Here is a 19,790-nt window from a genome sequence, read left to right as displayed (position 1 = left end):
GCTGATGGGAAGAATTAGAAACTTAACATGAATAGTCGGAGAAGATAGTTATAATGTGGATCTGAACGGGCACAAAGCTACCCAGATAAATACCGGAAGAAAACTAAAAGCAACCGAGAACGGCGCATATCATTAAGCTCTCCACAAACTTCTATTCCGTAGCAACCCAACTTCAAAAATAAACAAACTGACGGACTTTGAAAGAGGCTCAAGATTAATCTAACCATGCCTTTAGAAAGCAAAAAACAGACAAGGAAGAAAGGCAACATGTACATGAAGAAAACCCCGAACAGAGGCGCCTTCATGGCAATGTCCATCCTTTTTTGCTTTCATAACAGGGACAGACACTTACACCTCTTCCCCCCCTCCCGGGTTCGGACCTTGCTATGCCCTCCGATACTTATGAGCGGTCCGATACGGCAGCTGCAGCTTGTCACCCACTCGGTCCTAACCGCCAGGGGCCGGGCACTCCTCAAAGGGGTCGGCGGGACGAAGACAGCGGCGCCACCCACTTACTAGCACTTCCGAGGGGCTCCTGCAGTCCCGCAGCGCGGCTCCATCCTCTACAGGAGGCGACCTAAGGGACGACCCGGCTCCCGCCGCGCGGCTCCCCGCGCCTTTGTTCTGTCTCTGCGGAACGGCAGTTGTGACGGATATTCCCAGGCCGCTCCTCCTCGTCCTCAGCTCCACCAGCACATACTACCCCCCCCCCCGCCCTCCTGAGGACACAGCGCCGGGGTTTCAGGTGGCCGGGGGACCCGGTGGAAAGAAGCAGCGAGACAGCAGCCGGAGAGCCAACGGGACCCAACCACGGGCAGAGACAGGCCGCCAACCCGGAAGCACTGCCTCCTCGTAGCAGCCGCCGCCGACCCGGATGTAGTGCGAATGTGCACACGGGGAGGGGCGGGGTCATGGACCACTGAGAGCCCTTGTCCCGGTCCGCTTTGGAGCTCTGCGTGTTCACGCGTGCGCGGTCCGTGAGAAGCAGCGCTAGTGGACGGTAAGTTGCGGCTTTCTTCCTTCTGTCTTGCAGTGGGATTGGCGCTGAGTGTCAGAACACTTGGCGCTGTAAGAGCCGAAGGTCCCGCTCACATCCCTCCATGGACATTAAGAGTTAAGCGGCACCTTTGTTTTTTTTTTACCTGTCAGTCCCTAATTAAAATCTAAGGAGTTTCGTTTTAAGTGATTGTGTATGTGTCTCCCATGAGGAGATAGTTTCTCTTTCTTTTTACGCACGATTATAGAAGTCACTGGTAGACCAGGACTTTACTGAACTTCCTGGGAGATTGTCCCCAAGAGTCATCTCTCATTGATAGCAGTAGCGTAGCCAGAAATGAATTTTTGGGCACTAAACAAAGTCTGAGCCATGGAATTCATATTCTTATTGATAAATACTTTCACACACACACACACACACACCTGACAATATATTTCTAAATAGTCTGCTACAGCTGTTATACTTTTAATATTTTAAACTCAATTACTTCAAGCAGCTACCAATGCTAAACCTAATATATAGTTATGGAAGCATTTCAATTATACTTAAAGAGATCTCAAGTGGCAGTATCCCATAACTTACAAAGAACCATATACTAGTCTACTATAAAGACAAATATCTCAACATGCATCACAGAATTCTGTGAGATGTTTTAAAACCCTCTGGAATGTTGTACCAAAATATTTATCATAATTGAGCAAATGCCTTATTAATCTGTATCAATAAAACAGATAAATACCTTTGAAGACTACTTTTCCTTTCCTATGGCTCAACTATTTAGTTTTAGTCTTCCTCTGATGGTGACATTTGCTGAATCGAGTCCAGGGGCTCCTGACATTCATCCCCATTTCTTTACAAAGGAAGAACAGAAAAAAGACTGTTCTGGATAAAGAGATGTCTTGAAGGTGGTCACACCCTTTGGCTGACAGCTGGGATGTATTCTTAGCAGTGTGGAGAGGATAACTGGGTAGAAAGGAGAAAAAGGCTATCCAGCCCTGTCATTTACTAAGCTATCATCATGTAAACATACACTCTGCATCCACAAATAAGATTAATACGATTGCCTACATGCTTGTAAAATACCTCACCTCGGGCACACACACAGAACCGGCCTTCACCAAAGTACAGAAAAACCACACATTATAAATATGGAGATAGAAACTGGAATGGAAAACCAAAAAAGCCACGCTGCATGCAGTGCAAACCTGGAGAAATGGAAAGAGAAATATAGCACCTAACACAGTCCCAGGATCTGCAATAATGCATGGAAATTAATCTGCACAAAGTTACACCTGCATTATGGAACATATAACAAACCTATCTATAAAAGGCAACACTACAAATATTAAATCAGGTCCTAAACACTAACAGAAAAACAGAAAACAGAACAAGCCAAGCTGCTATAGATCCGTACACAGAAATAATTGTAAAACTATATTAATACATGTTTCAAAACAGCTGATGAACAGAATAACATCCAACAAAACTCATAAAAATTATTAAAAATTGTCCAAATATCAATAAAATATTTCAAAACAGCAGACACATCACATAATACTCAATAATTAAAATGGCAGTCAATCAAGAAAAATAAACTTAAAATGCCACCTTTACTTACATCTCCAGCAACTCTCCTACTCCTTTCCCTTGAAAGCACATACCAGGAGCAGCAACAGCTGCTGAAGCTCTATCCTTACGGTTCTCTTCTTTAGGGCCCACAAGTCACACACACAGGGCCGGTGCAAGACTATTTGGCACCCTAGGCGAACATTCAGTAATGCAACCCCTCCTCTTGGCACAGCGCCCCCTCCTTTGGTATTGGATTTGTTGCAGGACCTCTTGTGCTGGTGGGAGTTTGCAACCCCCCAAAATTGTGGCGCCCTAGGCCACCGCCTAGTTTGCCTAATGGAAGCACCGGCCCTGCACAACACACACACACCAATTAAACCCTACGATCAGTCTCTATCTCTCACACACACCCTAGTCACTTCCCTGCCCAGTCTCTGTCTCTCACACACACACCCCTGCCCAGTCTCTGTCTCTCACACACACCCCAGTCACCTCCCTGCCCAGTCTCTGTCTCTCACACACAACCCAGTCACCTCCCTGCCCAGTCTCTGTCTCTCACACACACCCCAGTCACCTCCCTGCCCAGTCTCTGTCTCTCACACACACCCCAGTCACCTCCCTGCCCAGACTTTGTCTTTCACACACACCCGTCACCTCTCTGCCCAGTCTCTGTCTCTCACACACACCCCAGTCACCTCCCTGCCCAGTCTCTGTCTCTCACACACAACCCAGTCACCTCCCTGCCCAGTCTCTGTCTCTCACACACACCCCAGTCACCTCCCTGCCCAGTCTCTGTCTCTCACACACACCCCAGTCACCTCCCTGCCCAGACTTTGTCTTTCACACACACCCGTCACCTCTCTGCCCAGTCTCTGTCTCTCACACACACCCCAGTCACCTCCCTGCCCAGTCTCTGTCTCTCACACACACCCCAGTCACCTCCCTGCCCAGTCTCTGTCTCTCACACAGTCACACTCTTTGCTTAGAGCTTACTGTGTTCCCCTTTAATTTCGCAGTAGCAGATTTCCTAGTGCTGCCGCTGCCTTCTCAGCCGCACTGAAGCAGCAAACATTTATTTTAGAAAAATATGCCACAGCACACAAGCCTTTCTTCTGGCTGTCAGGATATCCCTAGGCTCCCGCGCCCCCCCTCTGCCTGCTTTTACGGCCGCTGGGAGCTCCAATTGCCCCATCTGAAATCAGCATAGCTGAGCGCCACTTTTACTTTAAATGCAGTTTGCCGCGCTCACTGGGGGAAGGAGGAGACTCCACGGAGCAACCGGCCTCTGCATGCTTGCTTTGGGGAATCCCTAATCTATCGCGGTTCCTGCCACGGCTGGCCTCTTTTCTTTGTGGCTCTCCGCATTTCAGCACTTCCAGCCCATGGCTTTTTTTTTTTTTTTAAACCTTTAATGTAACAAGTTTTATTTGAAATCTACAGGAAAATTATCAAAATTAAAAAAGTTATTTGGATTTTAAAAGTGAACAGAACACTGCCACTCCTCCCAGCCCGATGCCCCCCTTCTTCCTGCCCCACCGGCCAATCAGAGGCTTCCTCCTTCCACTGGCTGGGAGGAGGCTTCCGATTGGCCCGCAGGGGCAAGAAGAACTGAGGAGGCTTCCGATTGGCCCGCGGGGGCAAGAAGAGCGGAGGAGGCTTCCAATTGGCCCGCGGGGGCAAGAAGAGCGGAGGAGGCTTCCAATTGGCCCGCGGGGGCAGGAAGAAGGGAGGAGGTTTCCCATTGGCCCACGGGGGCAGGAAGAAGGAAGAAGGTTTCCCATTGGCCTGCGGGGGCTGGAAGAAGGTAAAGGGAAGTATTACTGGGGCTGTGGGAGCCGCAATACACCAGCTGGTTTTATTAAATTTTTTTCCTCCCTTGGGTGCCTGCTGATGCTGCTTGCTTTTTATTGGCTGCAGTGTCTTGCAAACAAATTTGGGTGGGCCTGAATGGAAAGTGGGTGGGCCACTGCCCACCCGTAGCTATGCCACTGATTGATAGCTGGAGTTTCTCTGTGGACGTAAGCACAAAATAGTCCCACATGCTGGGTGACTTCACCTACGGTGCCATATCCAGCCCAATCACGCCTTCTACAGCTCCGAAGAATCTAGAAAAAAACTTAAGAGCATGCACACAGCGGCTATTACGCAGTTACCACCTAAAAGTTACCTCAATCATCGCTTTCCGCCAAAGAGTTTGGACATGCTTCAAAGTCAACTGTTACCGCTATTCTCAGTAATTTTTTTTCTAAGTTCAACTAGTAAAATTTCTTCGTTACCTTTAGAAGACTCCATGACGTAAGGCACTGTTTGAAATGTGCTTACGGGGTCCTTAAACCTGTATGATGTTTGCATATGCTGCTTGGGCCCCGACCATGACACCACTATTTGTAGGTCGCATGTCACCCAGAGTATTGAAGTACCGTTTTTTATAAGCCTCAGATGGAATTAGAAGATAAATATGTGGCTTAAAAGAGGAAACATTCCTCTATTAAAGCTGACAATTCTTATTCTAAAAAGAGGAAAAGTAATTTGGTCAAATCAGTAAAACAGCACTGTATGCATTCTAAAGAACTGAGAAATTTAAAGGCTTCTAAACAGTCACAGAAACTCAGTTTGAGCTTACTCACAAATCGAGTGTTATTGTGCCTACACTGTGCTGTTATATGGCTCCATTGCCACAGTGTTCATTGGAGTTATCACAACATTCTTCAGTTCCATCACCAAGCCACCTTTCTGTGACTCCGCCACCGTGCCACTATTCCATCGCACCATCACCACACTGACGATCCACAGCACCAATGCCATGCCACCAATATACAATGTCAAACCATCACCATCTCATTCTATAGCACCATCATGGCAACATTCAAAAATGCCATTCTAAGGTGCCATCAAAACACCATTCTAAGGTACATAGAAAGTCTTCAACAACAGAGCCAGATAAGGGACATGAAGATTCCTCTTCATTAGATTTGGATACGTTATTTTCTCTGAAACATTTCCTTAAATCAAGTATACATAAGTTACACCTGGTAGAAAAATTCATAAAGCATTCAGTTACCGAGCACTTCGTTCATTCTAAGCAGAGACAACATTCACACTTATCTTCATCTTCCTCTTCCATAATATCAGTAGTTGGCTGTCATAATTCTCCAAAGAGAGCAAAGAAATTAAACTTAATTCACTACCTCTATGCAGATGACGTACAGATTCTGATACCCATAAAAGAATCCCTCCCAAAAACTCTTACATACTGGGAAAATTGCCTCAAATCCATTAATCACCTCCTCTGTAGCCTGAACCTGGTTCTCAATGCAGCCAAGACTGAAATCCTTCTACTCTCCCCCGACCACTCGGCCCGGACAGATCAGACACTCCCCAACTCCCAGATCACACAAGTAAGAGATCTAGGAGTAATCCTCGATAACCATCTGAATCTAAAGAAATCCATCAACAACACCACTAAGGACTGTTTCTGTAAGCTTCAAGTTCTGAAAAGACTCAAACCCCTTCTTCATTTCCAGGACTTCAGAACAGTCCTACAGTCAACGCTGTTCTCCAAAACTAACTATTGCAATGCTCTCCTCCTGGGGCTACCCATCTCCACCACCAAACCACTACAGATGCTCCAGAACGCAGCAGCTAGAGTCTTAACCAACACCAACTGGGGAGCCTACATCACTCCCATACTACGAAACTTACACTGGCTGCCAATAAAATTCAGAATCTTACACAAGGCACTCACCATAATCCACAAAACCATAACTAGTCACTCGGATCATTCTCAGTATACATATATATCTACCCTCTAGTTTTTTGCTGTACTTCTACTTCCCGGCTACTCTAGCCCCCCAAGTTCGATACCCTTGTTATATGTAACTTGTTATTGCCTTCTTGTTATATGGTTATTTATTTAGTTAGTCCCTACGTTCCATGTAAACCGATTTGATATGAATCTTTTCATGAAGGTCGGTATATAAAAATGTTAAATAAATAAGATGAGGTCATTCTCCTTCACCATCTAGAAGTCCGGTACATAAGGAAAAGCAAAATTCTCCAGCTGAGCCTTTGCCAGAACAATTTGTAAAAAAGATGTGGCAAGAATTTGTCCAAAAAAAAAATAAAACCTTTATGAAAGACATAGCGCCAAAAAAGCCTGATCAACAAAATAAATCTCTGGTTAAAGATCCACCTCCAACAGAAGATATTTCTCAGGACACCCATGATTCTAAGAAACCTTTAAATAAAGGTGATGTTTTGCATTCAGATTATGATCAATCATATTCAGACAGATATCCTACCAGAAGATCTTCCATAAGATAGGTCTTGTATTGGAGAATCCTGCTTATCATACCCAGGGTTTATTGATAAAATGGCTATAAAAGTCCCCTTTTCCTTGCAGGATAGTAAGAATTTACCTGAGGAACTGCCACGTATTTTGAAACATATTCAACCCAAATCACGAATGAAAGCAGTTCTAGTTCATAAAACACTGTTGAGACCGTCGCTGCCCAACATCTCCACTCCGCCCTCCTTACCTCTCTGGCGACTCTCCTAGGTTGATGGAAGTTTGGCTGCCGCTGTGTCATCTTGCCGACCTCCGGCGTTCCCGGTCCGGCTAGATGCTGCCTTCCGCCATGTTCTCCTGAGGCCTAAGGGTGCGCGCGCGGCGTGGCCCCGACTCAAGTACCAGCTGTGGCGCGAACCTCAGGGGTGTCCCCCTGAGATGACATCATCATCTTCGGATATTTAAAGGTCTTTCATTTCACTAACTAATCGAGTTAGCAAAGGGTTTCCTACCTAGCTGCCTCCAGGTATTGCTGCGGATGGGATTTGCTCTCCGCATACCTTGCTACTCTGCCTCCTCGGACTTTACCAGGGGTACCCGCTCCTCGGGGGCCTCGCTCTCTTACTTTTCAGGTCGCAGTCTGGAACCGGTACTCGCTCCTCGAGGGCTCACGTTTCCGGACCTGCTACTGAATATAACTTCTGCCAGAAAGTCACCGCTGCCTACAACACCAGTGAGTTACCATCTCTCTCTCAGAGCTTTCCCTGGAACCAGGTACTCACTCCTCGAGGGCCTACTTCATTCCAGCTCCTGGGCTATTCTAAGAGACTACAGTGTGAGTGTTACCATCAAGGTTCTGTTCCTGAACTCAGCATACTCTACCTATTCACTATCTCAGTTTCTCTACAGCTCAGCCTTCCTGGGATCGCTGTTCCAATGCCTGAGGGACTACAGCCCAGCCGGGCTATTCCAGCTCACTACTGCCACCTCTGGTGGTTCTCAAGAACTGTTTAATAAAAGAACGTGTGTGTGTCTGTCTCCCAACTCTGAGCCTGACCGGTGGTCCCTCTTGGGATCTTTCCCCGAGGGCGTGGTCATCTGCCACCAGCCCAAGGATCCACCCACAACTACCACAAATAATAACAAACACTGGAGAATGTCCAATCAAAAATATGGTCAACTCTGTATACTATTCCTCCTGTATCAGCAGCTGCAGATATTAAGTACAAAGTGTAAGAGAGTCCGGGTTTTCAAAAAAAAAAAAAATCAGCTTCTGCATGAATCTGTTGTAGAATCTGCTTTGAAAAAAAATAGGAAATCCAAAGAATAGGAAATTCAAAGACCTGTGATTTTTAGACTCAATGGGAAAGTGCCGATTTCAATCAGCCGTGTTACCAGCTAGAATTGAAGTGCATTAAATCCAAATGGTGCAATATCTTTTTAACGTGATGCAAGACTTAAAAGGTGAATTCACACATTTAATAAGAGAGGAATGTAAACACTTCACAACCATATCTTCTTGAAGAAGCTACCGGTCATTTAACCAGAGCAGCGTATGATGTTTTTGAGCCTGCTGCAAGATCATCTACAACAATGATAGCATCAAGGGATTTGGCTTGGTTAAAATCAAATATTTGTGAAGACTCATTTGAGAGAAAAGCTGATGCATCCTGCCTAGGGGACAGTCTGTTTGATAAGAAAGTCCAAGAAACAGTAATGACTACAAAAGACAACTGGACTGCTTTACAATCTCTATCCATGAGATCATTTGATCCATTCCAACAGAGGCCTTATCATTTCTATCACAAGAAAAGATTTCCATTTTCTCAGAATTATCGTCAAAAGTTTTATTCTCGGTCTCATTACCAACAATCACCTAGCCAGACATCATCTAGAGGAAGACAAAGGAAGACCCTCTACCAAATCTGCGCCTCAATCTTTAGGCAAGATGACTCCGTTTTTCTTTTGGGGGGGGGGGTTTGACAACCCCTTTCCAGAAATCTAAGTAGGGGGGAAGGGTTCATTTTTTTCTCAAAAGTTGGAAATCAGTAATAGAAGATTCTTGGATATTATCAATAGTAGAAAAAGGATACTTTCTCAATTTTTAAATTAACCACCTCTCAGAATCATTGCCAGTAGTTAATTTTCCTTCTCACCATCTCAATCTCTTGAAGGTCAAATTAGGGGATCTAATTTCAAAAACAACAATTCAACCAGTCCCATTTCTAGAAAAGGGGCAGGGGTTTTATTTCCATTACTTCTTAATTCCCAAAAGGATGGGAGAAATGTGAACAATTTTAGATCTTCACCTTCTCAAACATATCACTTCTTATACGCCGACGATGTCCAGATCATGATCCCCCTTAAAGAATCCATCACTAAAACACTTGAATTTTGGGAAAACTGCCTTCAAGAAATCAACGGCCTCCTCACTAGCTTAAACTTAATACTAAATTCTTCTAAGAGCGAACTCCTCCTCATCTCCCCGGAAAATAGTAATATCACTACGAATCCACCAGCCAACCTTCACATCACCCAAGCAAGAGACTTAGGAGTTATTATCGACAATCGGCTAAATTTAAAATTATTTATTAACCAAACAACTAAGGACTGTTTTCATAAACTACATGTCCTGAAAAGAATAAAACCACTCTTTCACTTTCAAGATTACAGAACGGTTCTGCAAGCCATAATCTTCTCTAAGATAGACTACTGTAACTCTATCCTATTAGGTCTCCCCTCATCTCACACCAAACCTCTTTAGATGGTCCAAAACGCGGCAGCCAGAATACTGACAAACACGAGGAGAAGAGACCACATTTCTCCCATCCTCAAAGACCTATACTGGCTGCCAAATCACTACAGAATCATTTATAAGTCCATTACCACTATCTATAAAGCCATCCATCACCAGGCTCCACTCAACCTACAAATCCCATTCAGAAAACATACCTCCTCCAGACCCATTAGAGAAGCTTACAGAGAATCACTACATGTTCCCCATACCAAAACCTCTCAACATATAACATTTAGAGACCGGGCTTTCTCTACAGCAGGACCATCGCTATGGAACTCCATCCCTCCTGATCTTCGTCAAGAACCGTGCCTTCCAACTTTCAGAAAAAGGCTTAAGACGTGGTTGTTTAAACAAGCCTTTCCAGACCCCAACTGAGTCTCTATGCAATGACAACCACAGACAGACATTCTTAGAACATTGTAAATAATTGCTCTTTCTATTAATTTCCTTTAGACTTTCCTTCCTCACCCAGTTTTGGAACATCCCTGTTTTATTGTAACTGCAGATTTTCTGTTCACTTTTTACAGTTTTTTAGTTTATTATCATTTTACACCCCTTGTTAAATGTAAACCAGCATGATGTGATTTTTATCTCGAATGCCGGTATAGAAAAAACACTAAATAAATACATAAATAAACCCTTGTCTCACAAGGTGTCTTTAACTCCACAGATGTGTACGGATATCAAGTGGTCGCTAACAAAAGCAAACACTAACCAGAGGAGCGCTTTTCACAACACTTCTGCATACAGCAATACTGACCACAGATGCTTCCCACAAAGGTTGGGGTGCTCACCTCAATCACCTGGAAACACAAGGTCAATGGTCTCAGAAAGAGAGCTCTTTTCAGATCAACCTCCTCGAACTCAGAGCAATAAGGAATGCCTTATGGGCTTTCCTCACACACCTACAAGGCAAATGGGCCATGGTGTGTACAGACAATCAAGTAGCCATGTTCTACATAAACAAGGAGGGTCAGGTTACTGGAGCCTTTGCAGAGAAACACTGAATTCTCGACTGGGCAGCACAACATTCCATTCACCTTCAAGCGACATACCTGGCAGGAGTAGCCAACACCAGGGCAGACTGACTAAGCAGAATCTTCCAACCACACGAGTGGTCATTACACCAAGAGGTGGCGGATCAAATTTTCATATGCTGGGGAACACCCACCATAGATCTATTCTTCACAGAGAACAGGAAAATACCAAGCTTCTGTTCCTTGATGAACAGTCCATACCAAGTAGCACAAGATGCCTTTCTAATTCCATGGACGGGAAGCTTACTCTACGCTTTCCCACCAATTCCTCTGCTCACGCGGACAATTCAAAAATGCATACAAGACAGAGCGAACATGATCTTAATCGCTTCCAACCTGGTCCAGACAGCCATGGTACACTTATCTTCTCAGGCTGTCCATCGACGATCCAATCTCATTAGAGAACCGAGAAGACCTCCTATCACAGGACCAGAGGGGTGCCTTCTCCACCCCATGCACAAGTCGTTACACCTGACAGCATGGAGATTGAACGGCCAATACTAACAGGAAGTTATCCTAGCGGCCAGAAAACAGTCCACGAGTCAAAATTACAGTTTCAAATGGAAACGATATACAATTTGGTGCGCGTCTCACCAATGTGAACCACACAATTGTCTGCCAAAGCACCTTTTAGAATATTTATACTCGCTCTATGCTGCGGGACTAGCCACAGCGTCTGAGTTCATCTAAGCGCAATAGCGGCCTTTCACTCTCACAATCATGGTCGTTCTATCTCTATGCACCCAATGAATTCTCGCTTCATGACTGGCCTCTCACCTTAGGCCTCCCACAGCAAAACCACCAGTTCCTTGGGATCTCATTATTGTCTTGGAACAACTCATGCTTCCCCCCTTTGAACCCTTGGACTCTTCACACGTAAAATACCTTACCTGGAAGGTTGTCTTCCTGGTAGCTATCACGTCAGCACGCAGAGTCAATGAGATTCAAGCATTGGTGCATTATAGTCCATATCTACACTTTTTTCACGACAAGGTAGTACTTTGTACACACCCAACTTTCCAACTTTTCTGTCAAAGGTAATTTCTGCCTTTCACCTCAGTCGATTGTTTTGGCAACTTTCTATCCTAAGCCACATCAGAACGACAGAGAGAAGTTGCTACACTTTAGATTGTAAGAGGGCTTTGGCATACTACAAAAGTAGAACCCAGTCAGACACTAGACATTCACAGCTCTTCCTTACCTGTAACCTGTTGCAACCGTCCCTTTCCGACGGCTTCACTTCGCCTACCTCTTTGTTTGCTCCTCCTCATGCTGCGGATGGATGCCTGGCTACCGCAGTGTCTGCCTGCCGTCCTCTCCAGCGTCCACGGACCAGCTTGGGCGCTGCCTCCCGCCATGCTCCGCTTGTACCGTAGGGCACGCGCACCGCCTCCGGTAGCAGTGCTGTAGTGGAAAGAACTGAGAATAATGAGTACAGTGGAATATGAACAAGCCCCAGTATGGAGAACCCCAGGATAGGAAGAGCAGGCCCTCGAGGAGCGAGTACCTGATCCCTGAGAGCTGAGAGGCTTGAAGGAGATGTACTCACGCAGCAGTTCCACGTAGGAGATGGCACCAGGGCTCGTACGGAGGCAGGCCCTCGAGGAGCGAGTACCTGGTTCCAGGGAAAGCTCTGAGGTGGAGATGGTAGTACTCACTGGTGTTGAAGATAGTGAATCCTTCCAGGTAGAAGAGAAGGTAGGAGCAGGCAGCGAGTCAGGGAACATGGGCCCTCGAGGAGCGCGTACCGGTTTCCTGATAGCAACCTGAAAAGCAAGTGAGGCCCCCGAGGAGCGGATACCCCGTCGGCGTTAAGAGTTCAATGAAGATTGGAGGCAGAGTACCTGGGTACGGAGAGTGAATCCCATCCGTAGAATTCCCCCTTGCTAACTCAAAGGCTAGCAAACAGTGTAGGCTTTAAATATCCGGGCAGCATGATGTCATCACAGGGGGACGCCCCTGAGGTTCGCGCCAAGTAGGAAATAAGAGCGAGGGCCGCGCAGCGTGCACGCCCTAAAGTACAGACAGAGCATGGCGGGAGGCAGCACCCAAGCCGGTCCGGGGATGCTGGAGAGGATGGCAGACAGACACCACGGCAGCCAGGCGTCTATTAGCAAGAAGAGGAGCAAAAGGAGAGAGGTAGGAGGAGTGCAGCCGTCGGGAAGGGACGGTTGCAATAATAATGCTACTCCTTAATTGTGCTTATCTCATCGTGGGCTCTTTGACGTGCCTTCTGTTAGAGTTGCTCGTTTACATCTGCTAGACAGAGAATCAGCCTTCTCCATGGCAGTACCCTCCTTATGGAACGCCTTGCCGATTGACTTAAGACTAAATCCTAGTAGCAAAGCTTTTTGGAGTGGTCTTAAGAGATCTGCTGCAAAAGAGAGGTATTAATTGTTCTGACTCTATTGGTCAGTGATCTTCTCATGTGCTGGTCAGATGCTGATTTTGTTTTGTATATGGTATGTTTCACTACTTAATATTTTCTACACGTTAGTTTTATTTGTTATATGTACATATTTACTTTTTTGTATGTTTTATTGTACATCGCTTTGGCCATTTATTGTGTGAAGCGATTTAATAACATTTATTAAAATAAAAATACTCCTAATTCAAATCAATCATTAATTGAAGATACTGCAGGTAAAACCGAATGCAAATTTGTTGTTTTTTTTATCAAAGAATATAACTAAAGTTTCTGCATCAGGCCCATCAGTAGTTGTGCAGTTTGAAAGCAGACTAAACATATTTCCAAACATAGCAAATAATAATCGGGGACAATTAACTATTAATTGTAACTTGATAATATTTCTTTTTGGAAATATGAATCATAGATTTATACTGAAATAACTTTATATAATAATCCTTTGACAAGATTGGTACTTTTCCTTCAATGTATTTGTATATGTTTTAACTTTCATTCATATGATGCCAATTCAGCAGAAAACCAAGGCTGGCTAACACATTTTGAAATATCATTTTGTTTTACAGGAGCTTCTAGCAGATAGCTAACTCCTGACTTCTAAATGGAGATGCTATTGTCATTTACCCTCATACTTTCCTGGGTACGCTTAGGGCCTTGTTGCCCTCCCTAAGGGCCTTATTTTCTAAGGCTATCGCAGGCTTGCGCTTAACAGCGCAAGCCTGCGATAGCTAGCGAAGGTAGCGCATGCCTGTGCTACCTACATCGGGGCAGAGTCTGCCCCGGAAGAGGAGGAGTCTGGGTGTCACCGGGGCCGACTCTGCAAGGACTGCGAAAAGGTAAGGAGCCTTTTCGCTGCGTATTTCGCACCCAATAGCTACACCTTTTATGGTGTAGTTTTTCGGTGCGATCGCTGTTGGCTGGCGCAGGACTGCCCCACCCCCGTCCCCTGTGACCACCGGATTTTCTAAGTTCTGCGAACTTAGAAAATCCAGCCCTAAGTGACGTCTGCATTGATTATCTTTGTAATTATGTAAATAAGTTCTATTTTTTTTTTCTATAACTTATGTAATTTTGTCTCTTCTTGTTCCTCCGTTTTTACCTAGAGTTACCTGTTCCATGTAAAGGCCCAGCCTATAATTTCCAAGTTAATTGTAAACCGATACGATGTGCAAACGGTTGTCAGTATATAAAAAAAATGCCAAATAAATAAATAAAATCTTTTTAAATTGTTTACTCTGTGGTCTAGTTGCCCGTTTCTGTGTGCATATCTTAAACTCTGTTATAACTACATCTACCAGACAGCTTTGTTCAGAGTGACCTTACTTCCTCTATTGCTTCCAGTCATCTCTTTCAAGCCCCCATCTCGTGACAGTGCTGTAATTCCAGTGGCGGGCTGTCCAGTCCATCACTATAGTAATAAAAATATTATTTTCCTTCATCTGGTCACAAAATGCAGTCTCTAGCTGCTGCCATGACTAATGTAGCATTGCTGGCTTTTCTAGCGGCAGAAGATGAGCATGTGAGGAAGCTATACTTCTTCCTTGTTAGCTTTTAAGATGTTTCAGAAATAAATTAAGCTCTAACACTGAGACCTTTGATTATTTCTTTATTCCAAAGACAAATCACAAGAACAGAAAATACAGTAACAGAAAATGATTCCTATTTCTAAACTACCTTACCATTCACAAACATCTATATCGGAAGCAGACTGAATGCTATCACATAACTGGTATAATCCTACTTGCATCTGGAGTGCCCCAGGATATTTCATCAGCACCCCTGTGTGAATCAGAAGTGCAGAACGGTGCTTTCTGGACTTGTCAAAGATATTCATACCCTTATCCTACAACTACTACTACTAAACATTTATATACTCTGCGTTCTATAGTTCCTATTCCCCTCCCCCCCCCACCTACCTGTTTTATGTAATTTCCAACCTTTTGTTTTTGATGTAAACCGATATGATGTCCCCACTAATATCGGTATAGAAATTTAAATAAATAAATAAATAAATAATAGTGCTGCAAGATGTATGCAGCACTATACAGATATACATAAGAGACAGTCCCTGCTCTGTGGAATTTACAATCTAGTCAAGACAGACTAAGCTTAGTGACTCATTGTGTTGATCTAACTAGCTAGAAAACTTTATAACTTAGATTCTTTTTAACAGCAGATCAGGTTGACCTGACTTTGTTGACTGGTCAAGGTTTATCAAAGACGTAAAGCATTTCTCAGTTTCAGTACATTTGCATTATATGCCTAGGCCAACATGTAGTCAAGTTAGTACCTGCCAGGCTCCACAGATTGTCTAACGTCCTATAATCTTCATGTGTTTATATAAGTGAATCTTAGAACATTTTACCTCATAACACTTTCCAATATCAGTTTAAGGTTTTGTTGTTGTGCTTATCTTGTAGGCTGCTCCTGTGGATAATAAACTTAAAAAGGCAATGCCATGGGAGGCCCAGACATCGCTGAAGACGTATATGTTGCCGTGATTCGACCAAAGAATCCTGCAAGTCTCAATTCCCGTGAATATCGTGCAAAGTCCTACGAAGTAAGGAAAAACAATTTCCTTGATTTTAACTATGCAAACTTTTCTGATTGTAGTGAATGACACGTGATAATGTGGCCATTCCGTGTTCTCATCTGTAGCTGTGCAACAAGTTGGAAGTAGGTTGGGTTAGCCAGCCATAATCCAAAATGCTTCAAATCCTTTAGTGACTGCTGCTTTTGGGTTAGTGGCAGCATACACATCTATGCACAAAATGTGTGCAAGATTTTTCTCAAAATCAAAAAAAAAGTAAAAATAAATCTGTAAATATTAGTTATATAGATATGAATATGGATTCATGTGTGTTATAGTTATTTTACAGTTTGAGTCCTATTTATCCATGTGTGTTACTTAAGTGCAATAATGCAAGTGTTTAACATGCCTATCATGACTAATGCTTATTTAATGGAAATGTTTTAACTACCTCTGCAGCTGTAGTTTATATTTTTTCCAAGGACAAGCAAGATGTCAGTCTTCACCTATGTGTATCATCATCCAGTGGAGCTCAGCACAGACCTTTGATTTCAATGATTCTAGCAGCTTTTGGCTTGCTCTGAGCATGTGCAGCTGTAGCCACTTCCCTGCCTCCAGGCAGGGCCCCTCAGACTCATTTTTTCCACCAAGCGTGCAAGTCAGTTCTTTGCTCTCTCTCACAGCTACTACAGTGAAAAGTTTCTGGAGAGGCAGAAGCTATTCTTTTTTTTTTCTTGCAGGGCCCTTTGGGGTTTTTTCCTCCCTCATGTACCTTTAGGTAGTTGTTTCAGTTTTTTCTATAATTCTTTACTTCCTTCAGCTACATGGTGAGCGGGCCTAGTGCCCAGTGCAGTCTGGTAAGAAGTTTGGCTTACATTAATAAATAATGCTGCCTAGGAACTTATGAGTTTTATTCTTTTCCTCAGCCTTCATGTGTTCTTTTTTTGTTTTATCTGTTGCCACTACCCTACCCTGTGTGGTCCGGGTAGTCCTCTAGTCTGGGGACTTGCCCATGTTCCCATACAAGCATAAGCTTCATGACATTTAATCCAAACACTGAGCTTCGACTGAGGCCCAGATAGCAAAAGATTCCAGCATTGATTTTCCCCACCTCCTGGTGCCAGGGGGGAGGATGACACACCATAGCGTTCGCATGGGGAAGAGAGCTCTTCCCCACACTACTGGGAACAGCACTAGTCTCCACAGGCCCAAGTTAATTTTGACCTCTTGTGCCATGGATGACATAGCCTCCCTTCTTGCCTGCCAGCATGCCCTGGCAGGGCAGTCTCCAAGGAGGAGAGGGTGAACATGAGCATAGGCAATCAGCACTGCTGGTGCACCAATGGTGCCATTCCCCAATATCAGTTGTCATTGCACATCCAAGCGCCAGAGCATTGGTGATCATCAACTCCGCATGGAGCTTAGCGTTGCTTGCCACCATTTGGCATCAGCGCCATGCACCATCCAGTATCGGGCGCCATCTAGCATCAGGGACACTGTTCAGTATTGTAGACGCCGTTGACACAGTCGGACGCTGTAGGCACCATCGATGTGACCCCATGGGTGCAGTCAGTTTCGAGCACCATCGAATTGATACAACGCCCTGGGTGCCATCGATATCGTGGGCACCATTGATGCCATCAAGAACCTTGGACACTGATTGCTGTGAGCACATCAGACACCATTGAGTGCTATGGGGCACCATTGTGCAGTGTTGGGTCATCTTGGTAGAACACCACTGAGCGTCTTCAGTGCTAGATGCCACTGGTTGCCATCAAGCGCTGTCGACTGGGGCGCCACCATGCGCCATCCGGTGACATAAGTGCTTAGGCATAGAGTGCTGATGGAATTGGAATGGTTGAAACCTGCAATAGGCAACAGATACCATCAGCTTCTTCACAGGGTGCCACTACGGGCATCAGCAGAACTGATGTTGGCTCACGCCATGGTATGGACATTAGAGCATGCTGTGGCATAGGTGTAGGTGGCAAGGCCAATGCTGAACCAGTGTTGGGTGCACTTGTGCCAATGGCAGCAAGGTTGAGCACCACAGCAGTGATACATAGCACTGAAACACTGGGTTAGCGTGAGTGTTGCTGTAACACTGTTAATCTGTGTCATGATGTGCATTAATTAGTGACAAGGGGCATCAAAATCACCAGTGCACTGAGATGTCTCTGAGGTAGGTCAGTAGGCTTTCAGCCAAGCCCCTACTTACATGAGAGGGTTCCAACTCACTCCTGGTTGGATCACCTAAGTAGCATGGGTACAGGGAGGTTAGAGTAAGGATCGGAGCCCTTTTTTCCTCTCCCCTATAGGGAGGGGGGGGGGAAGGCCTCAATAGGTTCCTGTTTTTGATAGCTTGCAACCTGAATTCTCTGTCACTGGCAAGATTCCAGAGTTATACTATCTGCTTTCTTGCAGGGGCTATGCCTGTTAATGATAGAGTCTGATCAACCACGAGCTTTTTACAGGTACCCTATATGGAGCTAGGAACAGTAAGGAAGAGGTGGCTATCAGTCTCGTTCCCAAGCCTGGTGAACTCTTTTGTTGATGCTAACAGTGTTAGGGTCATCACCTGCCTGCTCTATTACGGGTAGAGCACTGTGTGAAGAGTGGATGACCCACTTTTCCATTTTTCCTCCAGTGAGGGCTGCTCCTTATTCTACTGGATCAGAGGTTCTTTTCCCTGATCAAGCTGTCACTAAGGTGTTGCCTCCAGGTATTCAGGTAGATAAATTATAACTAAAACCAAAGTATTGCAGGTACTCTGGTTATCAAAAGCAGAGTATACATGTTTGATGCTCTTCCCAAATCGCTCTTTGAACAGCTTCTCGGTGTCACCTGCCATATCAAACAACTTATATCACAGGTGGGGAAAGGGAGTCTACTCATATATTCTGCCGCCCCTGTAGAAGTTGAGAAATTAGTCCTATCTTGAATAAAAAAGCGTTACTTATAGCCTCCTCATTGTCTTACTCTCTTCCCAGGAGAGGGGATTTTTCTGTTCTCCCTTATGAATTTGCTTCTGAAAAGCTGCTTTCTACCTGAACCATCTTCTGTACCCTGCTGGGTTCAGGGGTCCTTATGGGGAGGAGAACTCACACCACTGCTTTCACGCAGTGCAGGCATGCAACACAGAGGTCCAAGACATGCTGGGGCCGGTCACGAGATCTGGCATTTCAAAGTATTGTCCCCGTTGCTAATTTTGGATTCCCTCTAGTAGGAATCTGCTCCCAAGGAGCAGGTAAGAATTTTCTCCCATGTGAAGGGAGTGCATTTCAGATACCTGTTGTGAAAACCATAACGTATTGCTTTGCAGCCATTCCAGATAAATCAGTGTCATGTTGTGATGAGCACAGACCCTTAAGGGAGATGATTCCATCCACTCCACATCTTAAGATATCTACATACTCAGCCATGACGGACACACTATCTAGGTGGATGACTTTTTATAAGGTAGTCTAGTACCCTTTACCCTTACCATGGATGGCAGCATGCATCCTGAGTTTGGAAGCTTGAGTAAAAGGCTCCAAATCCAAGGTGGGGTTGCTTAGGGATTTTTCACTTTCCTCCTTCAGTAGAGGGTAGTAAATGTAAACCTGAAGGTTGTGAGGGTTTGTTGGCTGATGGTGGTCCTTGTCCATACAGATGTTAACTCTGTCTCATATAACAGGAGGCCGTTCATTTGAAGAACAAGTTTGTCTTTAGCAGTAGGACTAGAAATCCTATGCCAAGTGGGTGAGAAATCTGTCATGATAGGCTGAAATTGAGTCTGGAAGTCCAGATTTCCACAGGAGGGTCATTCCATTTCAAGTGGATCAAGGGTCTACGCTCAACCTCCTCCAAATTGAACAAAGTTTTGCACGGATGTTCTCTAGGGTCACAAACAAAACTGTACTAAATTTTTCACCTGGATCTCCTTTGGGTGGAGAGCTAGAGGCAGTTGAATGGATACCACCTCTTAGTACCATACTCTGCACAACCAAAAATGGCCATTTTGTCCAGGTGATGCAGCCGACAACACCTCTCAGGGGCCTGACATTTTGTGGATTAGTACAACCCCAGTGCAAAGTTTTAACATAACATGAGCTTGCCTCCCTTTGTATGGGCCAGCAAAGTATGTGAAAAATGTTAGAAAAGAAAT

At 44.8% G+C, this 19,790-nt stretch overlaps 2 protein-coding genes across 2 annotated transcripts in view; one reads left to right on the top strand and one right to left on the bottom strand.

The window, feature by feature from the left end:
• The window catches only part of ANKIB1 (ankyrin repeat and IBR domain containing 1), a 493,668-nt gene extending 492,763 nt beyond the window's left edge, over window positions 1–905 (bottom strand). Inside the window, exon 1 of the mRNA XM_029588858.1 lies at window positions 517–905. The gene's annotated coding sequence lies outside the window, so the exon portion shown is untranslated. The remainder of the gene's footprint in view (window positions 1–516) is intronic.
• Window positions 897–19,790, top strand: part of KRIT1 (KRIT1 ankyrin repeat containing) — a 188,473-nt gene continuing 169,579 nt past the window's right edge. The window contains 2 exon segments of the mRNA XM_029588859.1: window positions 897–1,000; window positions 15,534–15,673. Coding sequence (XP_029444719.1) covers window positions 15,572–15,673 — 102 coding nt within the window. The 5' untranslated portion in view covers window positions 897–1,000; window positions 15,534–15,571.

This window comes from Rhinatrema bivittatum, chromosome 2 (assembly GCF_901001135.1).
Source record: "Rhinatrema bivittatum chromosome 2, aRhiBiv1.1, whole genome shotgun sequence".
NCBI classification, from domain to species: domain Eukaryota; kingdom Metazoa; phylum Chordata; class Amphibia; order Gymnophiona; family Rhinatrematidae; genus Rhinatrema; species Rhinatrema bivittatum.
Note: the sequence above shows the minus strand (reverse complement) of the source record. Positions and strands in the feature narration are given on the sequence as shown.